The sequence below is a fragment of the Lycorma delicatula genome, chromosome 2 (genome assembly GCF_047948215.1).
Source record: "Lycorma delicatula isolate Av1 chromosome 2, ASM4794821v1, whole genome shotgun sequence".
Taxonomy (NCBI): domain Eukaryota; kingdom Metazoa; phylum Arthropoda; class Insecta; order Hemiptera; family Fulgoridae; genus Lycorma; species Lycorma delicatula.
Window position 1 is genome coordinate 123,994,224 of NC_134456.1, and position 12,128 is coordinate 124,006,351.

The 12,128-nt window shown below is 28.3% G+C and overlaps 2 protein-coding genes across 5 annotated transcripts in view; one reads left to right on the plus strand and one right to left on the minus strand.

The window, feature by feature from the left end:
* LOC142319193 (guanine nucleotide-exchange factor SEC12) overlaps positions 1-6,379 on the minus strand; it is a 49,649-nt gene extending 43,270 nt beyond the window's left edge. For 2 of the 3 annotated variants that reach the window (XM_075356185.1, XM_075356184.1), the window contains exon 1: positions 6,077-6,379. In XM_075356185.1, the coding sequence (XP_075212300.1) occupies positions 6,077-6,217 (141 nt within the window). In that variant the 5' untranslated portion in view covers positions 6,218-6,379. Of the gene's footprint in view, positions 1-2,175; positions 2,236-6,076 lie in introns of those variants that run through there. The other variant, XM_075356186.1, reaches the window with a different exon arrangement.
* A 239-nt stretch (positions 6,380-6,618) lies between these two features.
* LOC142319194 (uncharacterized protein C18orf63-like) overlaps positions 6,619-12,128 on the plus strand; it is a 48,593-nt gene continuing 43,083 nt past the window's right edge. For both annotated transcript variants that reach the window (XM_075356187.1, XM_075356188.1), the window contains exon 1: positions 6,619-6,833. In XM_075356187.1, coding sequence (XP_075212302.1) covers positions 6,814-6,833 — 20 coding nt within the window. In that variant the 5' untranslated portion in view covers positions 6,619-6,813. The remainder of the gene's footprint in view (positions 6,834-12,128) is intronic.

Sequence of the window (12,128 nt, forward strand, 5' to 3'; positions counted from 1 at the left end):
GTGTAAATGCAAAATCCAATGTAAATGTGTTGTCAAACAGTATAATTGCTTAAGTTATTTCACTAACAATTAAATAGCATTACAACCTCTTCCTAATAGTGAATTACTGAACACCTTTAAATTATTTGACTACACACTTTAAAAAGGCATGATCAAAACAAACACAAGGTCAATGGGCCATTTATTAAGACATATAGGGTTAATAACATAATAATATAGAATAAAATGTACCAACAAGAATTACAGAGGAAGATAAAGATCAGAATATAAAAGGGTGGATCAATAAGTACCCACTGAAGACAGATGGCGTTCCTGAAGAAAGTTGGCATAATATACAGTATACTACCAACCATCAAATGACGCCATGCAAAATTTCAAATTTTTTTGAAATCTGTTTGTAATAAACATATTTGGAGTTTTTCGATACAATGGAAAAAGAACAATATCAATCTGCAATTTACTATTTATTTTTGAATGGTATAACATAGAATCCAAAGTTGGATTCTGTCTACAGAGACTGTTCACCATGTATAACAACTGTGAGATACTGGTTTTATGAATTTAAACATGGTATACATCTGTTTTTGATGAGGAGTGACCAGGTCACCTTGCAGATGCGGTTACTAAGGAAATTTTTGAAAAGATCCTTTACATGATTCTTCCTGATTGCCGAACGAAAGTGCATGAAGTAGCAGAGGCCATAGGTATGTTGTACAGAACAACAACAAACATTTTACATTATAAGAATGAGAAAAATGTCGATCCGATGAGTGCCATGATTGCTCAATTTTGACAAGTGAATACACAGCTGTCAACTTCAAGCAGAGTTTGGCCCTCTTTAAGTTAAATCTATAGTAGTTTTTACATCAAGTTGTCACTACTGATGACACCTGGGTACATTACTATACACCAGAGACCAAACGATAATCAAAACAACGGGTTTTTCCAGGTAAATACGCTCCAAAGAAAACCAAAGAAGAAAACCACAGAAGCACAATCATGGGGCAGTACTACAGAGAATTATTGGACTGATTCAACGAGAAATTGAAACAGACTCAGCCCCACTTGGCAAAGAAAAAAGTGGTTTAATCACAATACACCAGCTCATTCATCTGGAATCGTCATGGCCAAATTGCATGAAGTAGCTATATTGCGTTACTAATTGCTACCACATCCACCGACCTGGCCCAACCTGGCTCCCTGTGACTTCTTTCAGTTACCCAACATAAAAATGTGGTTCGCAGAGAAAAAATTCAGCTCAAACAAAGAAGTCACATCATTGAGACAGAAGCCTATTTTGAAGAGTTTGACAGATCATATTTTTTAGAGGGTTTAAAAAATGTCAGGGGCATTGGGAAAAGTGTCCTTCTAAACTGAGATTATGCTGAAAAATAAAAGAAATTTCTGAAAAACTTGCATTTTCATTGCTAACACATTGTACTTCTATTGATCCACCCTCATATAAAGCAGGTATAAATCATGATAAGTATAGAAAATATAACAATTATATCAGCACAGCGTGCAAAGAAGATAGCTGCATCAAAGTAATCAGAACCACACACATAGAATAGGATAAAAAGATCCCCAAAATAGACAATTTTTATAATATAAAAATCAAATATAAAGCCACCAAAGTTGTAAAAAGTATTTTTGGACAAAAATATTTCTGAAGATTGTTTTTGTTTTCTATCAATACAGAGCATAGGGAAAAAATTACAGTAATTTTAAATAACAATTACAATAAGAGACAAAATAATCAGGCATCTATAAACAAAAATACGAAATTCATATGCTTTATATGTTAAATAAAAATGCAACCACACTTGACAAGCCTTAGCCCATTAAGTGACAAATTAACTGACTCCTTTCCATTACATTATCAGAATTTTTTTTAAAATATTTTAAAGGAAAATGGTTGATGATTGATAGATAATACTTTTCCCAATAAAAGCCTTTAACATTTAAATAATTAAAACCAGTAGAAACATTTTTTCGAAATTTAATCAGTAAAAACTTATAATTAAAAAAAAAACACACACTTTTCTATATGAGTAACAAGATTAATTGTGTAATAATAATTATGTAAATATTATTAGTTATTATTGCTTCCTTAGCAATGGCTAAGGAAAGAATTGGCTATTATGTAGCAAAATAATTAAAACTTAAGATACACACCTTGTTAAATGTTATGTATGACGTGTATTTCTGGATGTGAAACATAGAACACTAAAAAAAAAAAATTAAAAAGATATGCTAGAGGCATTTGAAATGTGGGTAACTGAAAAAGATTAAATGGACAGAAAAAGTGATAAATAAAGAATTAATGAACATAAATGAGAAAAAAGCTTACACCGAACATGAAAGCTCTGACTAACTGGAAAATATCAAATACTTATGGTACTCAAGGCACTATCACGTTTTACTTAACATTTGTTAATCAATTTCCTAGAAGTCTACCTTTTAAACGACTGCATATATTACACAATGTAAAGTTTTAAAAAATAAACTATTAATATTTTTTTTAATTATAAATTTTTTAAATCACCTGAAAATACTAATCAAGTCAGCCTTGAGGCAAATTGATCTGTCTAATGCTTTAAAAACCTAGACAAAATTAAGACTTGTAAAGCTACTAGTTGCAGAATATATATCAATAAACTATAGTCAACTAATTTTAAAATACAAACATTAAAAAAAAAGAAGATAATAAATCAATCATCAAATCAGATGAAATATACCTCAAAAAAAAAAATAAAACTAAAGAATAATTGTCTATCAACAGGTTACTTATAGGTTTGCTTGGGTCAAAAAAACACTACTTTAATTTTAAATTAATAACAACATTAAGCTAATTAAATGAATGAAGTATTCAAACACTTATACAAAACAAAACTTCACTTTGCTGAATAAACATAATTTTATTTTTTTCCATAGGAACACTAGTTAACAGGTTGACAAAAAGCAGAAAGTTAGGTAGAAGAAAATGTTACTGAATTAATACAAACTTTAATCTTATTATCTACAAAACTAAACAGATAATTAAACTCTAGTTGTTTAAAACACAATATTCTACAAATAAACAATACCACAGCTTGCATAATAGTATTGATAAATACTCATACTTACAGTATAAGACTTCAGTTCACACTAAATTAAATTAAGACTGTTGAAGATTAGACTATACAAAATAAAATTACAGTATTTTAGTTAGCTCTCTATAAATCTTCCTTCCTTAACCAATTTCCACTCTTTGAAAGCAAAGGATAAATATATAAATCTAAAGAAACAACATTTTCAAAATGTTCTTTTAAAAATATATATATATATATATGCACTTCTGAAAAACTCATACTGTTTAATGGTATATACAGACAATTTTTAACACTGCAATATTTGAACTATTATTTTTTGAAATGTGTCATCTCCTGTGACAGTAAGAAACTGACTCAAAAGGTTTAGGGCCCCTTGCTACCCAAGCCTGTTTTTCCCAGCCCCAATTAATAATAATTACATTGAAAAATCTGAATTAATTCTTAACATTTGTTGGTCTAAGAACCCAATAATTAATAAGTATCAAAGTTTTGGTTCTCTTTTTATCCACATGCTCCCAACTTCCTAGGTCCAATAAATTAAAAAAAAATTTAAGATATATTGATATTGAGGCCATTATTTTTCAAAATGCATCGACCTTCATGGGCAAACATGTAACTTAACAGTCTCTAGATTCTAGTCTTTAATTTTCTCAGGCTGTGTAGGCGCCCCCTTCTTAACCCACAAGAATTGAATGCTGTGATGTTTAAACTGTACTCTTTCTAATTAGATTTCAAACACAGAGACAAGCACGAAACTTAATAATCTTCAAAAGGTACACTTAGAACTGTAAACCCATACATTCTATACATTCTTTGTACCCAATTTAATCTCATTTAATCATTTCAGGTCCTCCTTGGCCCTCCAATTTGAAAATCTTGACAATTAGCATAAAAATGATTAATTACTTAAATCTATAAATAAATTAATTTAAACTACTATTACATACACAAAAACCGCACTGATATAAACAAGCCAATGCTACCAACGTATACCAATGCTACAAGTTAAATCTTCGCCACTGCATAGCTGCGGTATTGGTGCTAAAGAAACTTGCAAGCCAACAGCTTAATAATGACTGAATTACATTCTATCTTTTCACATCTCATGTTTCCAGAAGCATATTCTCTATCTAACATCTTTTTTTAATTTAATTTAATCATTCACAACTCATATGAACAAAACATATTAGCATCGCAAAAATTTACAATAACAATGGTAAATTTATTTTCAAAATCTTTGAATGCTCTACTCCTCTACTTTAAATAAACAATTTTTATACAACTTTCTTTCACCAAATACAAATTTCTAAAGTTAAAATTTTACAAAATTTCAAGTAAACACATTAAAGGCTATGACATTTAAAATAAATTGTTATCAAGAATACTTTCACAATTTCATGATTTTACAAAAAAATTCATCACTTTCAAACATTAGAAACATACAATACACATGGCTAAATATACTTTAAAAAAACTCCAAAACATCCGTACTTATAAAAGGAACAAGACAGATTACAGATAATTATTTCAGGAATGTTTCCATATCAAAAATTATTTTATCAACAAACCATTCCCCTCCAGAATGTCATGTAAATAACACTGATGTTAATGAGAAAAGATCATTGTGTGTTCTTTAGAATTAATTACAAATACATCCCGATTTCACTATTCTGCTTGAAATATATTGAGTGGTGTTATTCAAAGTTTGGGACAAATCTGCACAATAAAAAACCTCACAATGCGCATATATCAGGCATCTAATTATGTGTATATACAATAACAAACACCTAATTGACAGTAATTAAAACTGTAGTTATTTAATCAATGCTACATAACACTTTTCAAGATAAATTCATCAGCAATATTCACACCTTTATTCTCAGTGGTGTATAAAATTCTTGCAAGATGACATACAATTTCCAACATTGTTAACATTTTAATGTTTGTAAATGAGTTTAACAAACTGATGTTTTCAGACAAATGGGATGACAAATAATAAATTTTTCAATAAGCTTTGTTTTTATGAACTTAACACATTTTGATTACATAACCACTTTAATAAAAATCAATACATTGTTATGTTTGTTGAATAAATAAACAAAAACATTATAACTATCTTAACAGCAATATGAATGAACTCTGGTTTTTATTTTTACTTTTTTACAACACTAAACAAACAATGGAAAAATTGATGTAAGCAGGTAACTTATCAGCTGATAACCACATGGGGAAAAACATTAAAATAGACTACACTTAAAGGTTGGCAATAAGGCTGTCTAACAAGTAATAAGTGACATTTTACAGAGGAACTGTTTGCATAAGGTTTGAAATGTTCATTACACATCCAATAAAATTTAATAAATAAAGCTGCCCAGTAAAACAAATAAACTCGCACTCTTTCCTCAGTTTTTAAACAAAGCAACCAAAAGGTTCTCATACAATCAGCAGTAATAGCTTAAATGATATAATAAATCTATTCAACTTGTATTCTTCACTAAAGGGAAGATAAAAAATTAATATATACACACTGGACGCAAAAAAAAATTTAAAGGTTTTTTTTTACATTTACCTTCCCCCCCCCCCCAAATAAAACTGTATCCAAGATAAGGGATGTACATAAATGATGGTAAAATGACACACAATTTACTAATAGTAAGTTTAAAAACTTACTAAGAAAAGTTCACTTTTCTTAGATAGTAAAATATATTTCTTAGACATGTGAAAATATTCACATATGAGGAAAACGTACAGCAATGTTAGAACTTTACATAAATCGAAAATACTCTAAATCTTAATATAAATGAATAAGTTGAGACTTAAAAACTATCATACCTAACAGCACATTCTATCTACTTACCCATCATACACACGAGTACATGAACAATTCAGCATAACAAAATTTACTCAATTAGACACAAATAAGAAAAAAAAAGATTCTAATGACAATCAGAAGAAAAAGATAAATGTATGAAAAAACAACTTACAAATCCGTTGGCAACTCCAGTTTTAGATGAGCCTCCCCCTCCGCCAACCAAAACATGATGACTTGTAAGCATTTGAACCGTATATAGAGGGAAATTTACACGCGCTAATAAACCTTCATTGTTTCTACGAGTAGGAGCCATGGCTAAAAAAAGAGTGATGTTCCGTAAGATTAGTCAAAATATCTTCACTTTTCAAAGAAACTCTTAATACAACAGTGGCCACATTGAGAATAGCACAAAACTCAAATTCTCTATCAACCTGCAAGTAACAGACGTCACGAACCACATGTTTTCCAACACTAAATATCGTCGTCAGTGTTTCATAACTAATCTACTTGCTACTTAACTGTACGGTACCAACATTTCAAAATCATTCTTTTGATTACTACATTCTTTTGATTAGTAGTCCTATTTTTTTTTTAAATAGGTTTATTAATTACCTATTTAAAACGTATCAATTTTGATAACACTTTCAGTAGGTATATGTATTCATATCGATAACACATTCGACAGTGTATTATAAACGAGATACGTAACCGCCGTGTTCGATGTTTCGTATTCGTCCTACAGGAACCGTTTATAAAATTTTCCCCCTTCATCAGTATAATAATTTCACTTTTATGATTAGATAAATGACTGTTTGAATATGCTGTAATTTGTAATTTTAGTGGCTAAGAAAAATAAGTTCGCTGCCAAAATTAAAAAATTCTTTCTGAATAAACAAAACAACCAGTGTAATGGCCACAGTGTTTGAGAGGTAGGCAACTTTATTATTTGAATTATTTATCTCATTTACTCAAACTTCAATTGAGAAAAAAAACAAGAAATTTAAAACCATATGTAATGATTTTTTTGTTTTTTTTTTCAATAATACACTTGTACCAAACAGGTGATATGTTTGAAGACTTAAACTACCTTTAGTACTGTCTGTTTTTTACATATAAAGAAAATGTTTACAGATACTAAAATTAAACAGAATTTAAGACCTTATACCTTTTAATAGTTTATGATGCTTTTTCTTTAATTTCTTTTCTCAAAACAAGTAACCTTACATATCAAGTAACTAGTGTTTACAAAAGAGGACAATATTTCTTTATTGTTGGAAATAAAGTGCAATTTAGATTAAGAAGGGCAATTAGAAAAAAGTATAGAAGGAAGTAAAGTACAATTATAAGTAATATTAGAAACTAAAAGATCTTGCTTACAAATGTTTAAGCATTGCCATTTAAACAGCCCCCTGAAACCATAACATATTTTGAATAAAGTACCATGCCAATATCATTGCGTTGAACAAATATTTTAACTGAAATTGAAATTCCCTTCAGAAATTGATTAACTTACTAGTTTTTAGGCAACATCTAACCCTAGTTTTTTATTATTTTTTTAATAGATTTAACTTATCCAATTTATATTTTTTTGATTCTTTGAAAAAACTTGTTATAAACAAATTATGATAATGCTCTTTAAGGGTAAAAAATAAAACAAATCAAGAAGAATAAAAGTTGTGAATATTCTTTAACCATAAATAGAAGCTAATATGTCAATAACTTTTTTTATTTTATTTTAGCTAAAAGAGTAGGAACATATCAAGTAAGGACTTAAAAATAGTGATTACTGATACACTAAAGTTTTACAACAATACAGATAATAAATTTAGATTTACAAAACATAAATTTTAAATTACTTTCCACATAAAAGAATGTGCAGAGAACAAACATTTTCAAATACAAAATTAGTGTACTTCTATTCTGGCTAAGAGCTTACAATAATCTCTGTGAAAGACAAGCAATACCATTCTCATTTTGATATTTAGCAGATTCAAGAAAATATAAAAACTGAACAGTATGACATACCATTGTAATGCTTTTACATTATTATACATTAAGTAATTCAATTTCAACTAATAGAAAATTTTCTTCCTAATGCCTTTTTGAGTTTATTGTCTCCTTTCACAGTGTAATATTTGATAGCATTTTTAATAACGGGTGCCCATTTACAAAGATTGGGAAACTACTTAATTATATAATTGAATAATGTATTTGATCTATGCTATATTTAGTATGTTGTTTTGTTAAATTTTGAGTGTACATAAATTTCACTTTTTCAAGTATGTTAGCATTTTGGTTTCAGTTTCTATATGTAAAAAAAAAAGACAGTTTATGTATTTATAAGTATAATCTTTTTCTATTTCTATAAGGTAATATGAAAAATTTGATTTTGTCATGTGTAATGCATGATATGATTCCTTATTCAAGTGAATGTGTACTCATACTATTCTTAGTTTAGTCATTGTGGTTCTTAATTTTTTATACTCTAAGGAGCTTTCTAAGAATATATTTTTAAAATTTTCAATATGTTTTTGGTGTATTTTGTTTGTTGTTTGAAATATTATAGTTACATCTCTTTATTTAAACTATGTTGTCTATAATTATGAGTGGGTAGCTATTGCTATTAATCTCTGTCAGATGTTTCATTACATTGACTTCTCCAGTGTAGTTACACTAGATATTAGACAATATTATTTATATAAGGAAGCTCAATTTTTATGGAAAGAGCTAGGGGCATTGTAGATAAGGTATATATATATAAGATAAGGTGCATTGCAGATATGTGTGTTTATTATCAGATTTGAACATAGTGGGGTTAAGAAGGTTATGTAATTTGTTGTGATCATATTATCTAGTGAAATTTAAAGTAGGAAATGTGTATGAAGAATGGGTGGCATTGTCTTTTATGTTCTTCTTACAGGAGTGTATCATGAACATGATATCAAAATGCAATACTTTATCTCCATATCTCTCATTGTATAATATCAGTGTTTTCAGTGTAGTTAATTCAGCCAAGATGTATGTTTTACATCTATAATAATAATATCTATAATAATAATTATTAATATAATAATAATAATTAATTATTATTAATTAATATAATTAATAATTATTATTAATTATTAATATAATAATTATTTTTTTGTTTTCTTCAGTAACTGTTTCTTACTACACTAAGAAGCAAGTTTATTACTGAATTTTATTACATGTACCTTTTTGAGGTAATATAGCTGACCCATTTAATATTTTCTTCAGACTTTAACTAATTTTAATCTAAGTATTAAAATAAATTATATCTCTGTATGACTCCTTTTGCTTGTAAATAACTAAAAAATTTTTCAACAAATAGTTCAAGATACATAATACTAAAAAAAATTTTGAAGAATACTTCATCAAGCGCAGCACTGTTCATTCTTCTAGTTGTGTATTTTTTTAACCCTAAGAAGTAAATCTGTAAACTACATGAAATGCAAGATATCAACAGTCAGATTCTCAATAAATCCTGCTTTCAAGTATATTCCAGTGTAAATTAAATGAAATTCATTTTGAAAAAGATATGTACATTTCTACAGATACAGCTCACAGATTCAATATTATTTTATTAAATTGCTGATTAGTGAACCTTCAACTGGTTCACTAAATATCTATCAGAGAATTTTTTTTTTTTTATGAAAAATTTATTCCTTATGTTGGTACAAGCAACATCAATCCAAGCAGTATCATGCACAATCTCACTGCAGTATTGCATGTGCATCTTTTAAAACTGTCGCATTTCATTAAGAACCAGTGATAAGGGATGCTTATATAAAAATTATTCTCATTCATCAAATGACCATTCATATACCATTGCTTGAAAAATTCAGAAGAATCAGCAGCTGCCTTGCTGTATATTCCAGGAAGTATATTTTTTTTAGACATGGTACAAAATAGCTTGTTCCTTGGAATGAAAATTACTTAGAAAACAACAGGGACCATTATAATAAAGTAGTGGCTAGCCTATGTACAAATATAGAAACACTTTTAATATTTTTGGCTCTTCTGTTAATTTATCTATCATGCAGTATGGATGCCTAATACTAAACCAAAGTATTTAGCCTATGGATTAAAACTGTTAACTTTATATTAAAATGTAAATTTTATTATTATTATTAAATAATGAATAATGTTGTTTAACTTACTAATCTGTCATTGCAAATCAGAAAATTATAATTAAATTGGAAACAATCAACAAAAATTATGAAAACTTAATTAATGGAATTTATTATAATCTATGTATTACACAAATTTTATCTATTCTTATTACAGCAAAGCAATTATCTAATATGAGAATACTTGAAATATTTTTTTGTTCTTTAGCGTGCAGCTTAAGCTGCAGAATGAAGTTTTCAGACACTAATTTTTTTGTAGAAGCATTTAAAGTTAAGACCTTACAATTTATGCATCACTAATTACTCTACACATACTTTTACTTTACTTCACCATAATACAAAAATAATTTTCCACAACATAACAAAATAGTAGTCATGTCTAAATCTGAGTTAACCAGAGTCAAAAAACTATTAAATGTTAGGAATGATTAGTAACATCACTTCATATTGAAAATTAACCTGAGTATAACTTGTAGACAAGAGCAAATATATGGTTTTCATTAGAGTGCATACCAGATTCTTCAAACCAGTCTCAACGATCCAGTTCCTTAAGAAAACCCTTCAGATATTTTTATTATGTTGTAAAATTCTGTCACTTGCTTAAGTTCTTGAAGATTACACTATATAATTTATTATAAATTCTAATATCTTCAATGAAATCATTAGCAACGGTACAACATGCTTTTCGGTTCAGTCAAAAGAAAAACGTATTTAAAATATTGTTTAAAACTCTATCAGTAATTTTTCTTGATAGGGAGTATTAAGGCAGTATGAAGAATGATACGGGACCATGATTATTCTGTTATGCTACAGGGCCAAGGTGCAAATTCAGTTAGGAGAATGTTACTAAAATTGGAATCAAATGTTTTTTAGAAGTGTACTTTTATCATTAAAATTCAATCTCTGGGCTGTCCCAGAATTCAACAGCTGAACTGTAACAGTGCACATAGTCTGTGGTAAACCAGTATAATTTCAAAATAATAAAAAATCTTTAAACAGTTGTAACAAAAATAAAGATTTGTAATAATATAAGTTAATGTATTTTCTGTCAAAAATAACACAGCTATAGAAAAATGGAAAATATTTACAAAACGTTATAAAATATACGCTGACATTTATTTAAATGGCTGATAAACATCCTTTAAAGAACAGTAGAACATTATTTAATTTTTACTACTTAATATGGACCAAAAATAATTTATTCATTCACAATTATTATTAAAAAAAACCGTGTACGTGACGATTAAAAATGGACTGGGCGTGATTTCCGCCAACTATTTTTTCGTAAAACAATGTTAACAAACAATAAAACGGACAAATAAAGACAAAGGCTCAAATATAATGTTTGTCATTGTTCTGTGATGAAACTTTAATGCGATTACTTCACTCGTTACATGTCAATCACAAGAGCGCTGCAACTCGGTGGCTGTTTCCATAGCCACCACCTGAATCAACATTTCCAATTTTTTTTTAAAAATTAGGTTAAAAGATTCGCCAAAGCAGCTCCATAGTACAAGGCAGAAATATTATCCGTTAAAATGCGTAAATACTTACATTTATGGATGTATGATAATTTCTCAAAACCGATGAATAAACAACTAATGAATTTATAAAACTGGTGAAATAAAGTTGCGTAACATTTTTCCGTCTTCCATCACAACGATCAGCTGATTACGCATGTAGTCATACGGGGTAATAATCAGCATGTCGCAGAAATGTTTTCTACGAGAATCTTGATTATGTCGTTTTTATGTAGAAATTAATGAATTAGAAAATATGCAACACTGTTGTGAATGTACATTTTGTTGTTGTCTTAAAATAATTTTCATTTGCGGGGATGTAGTACGTGGGTTGAAATATGGGTTTGGGAAATGTTGTTTAAGTAACAACGCATAATATACTAAGTTTTCTAAAGATATACACCCTGAAGCACTGATATTTAAAGTCTTTAAAAAATGAAATGAATTCAAACATTCTTATTCACCATTACATAAAATATGCCGTCTGTAAACTTGCTTGATGTATAGACGAGATAATTAAAAAATAATAAAAATAAGATAGTACTTAAAAAACACT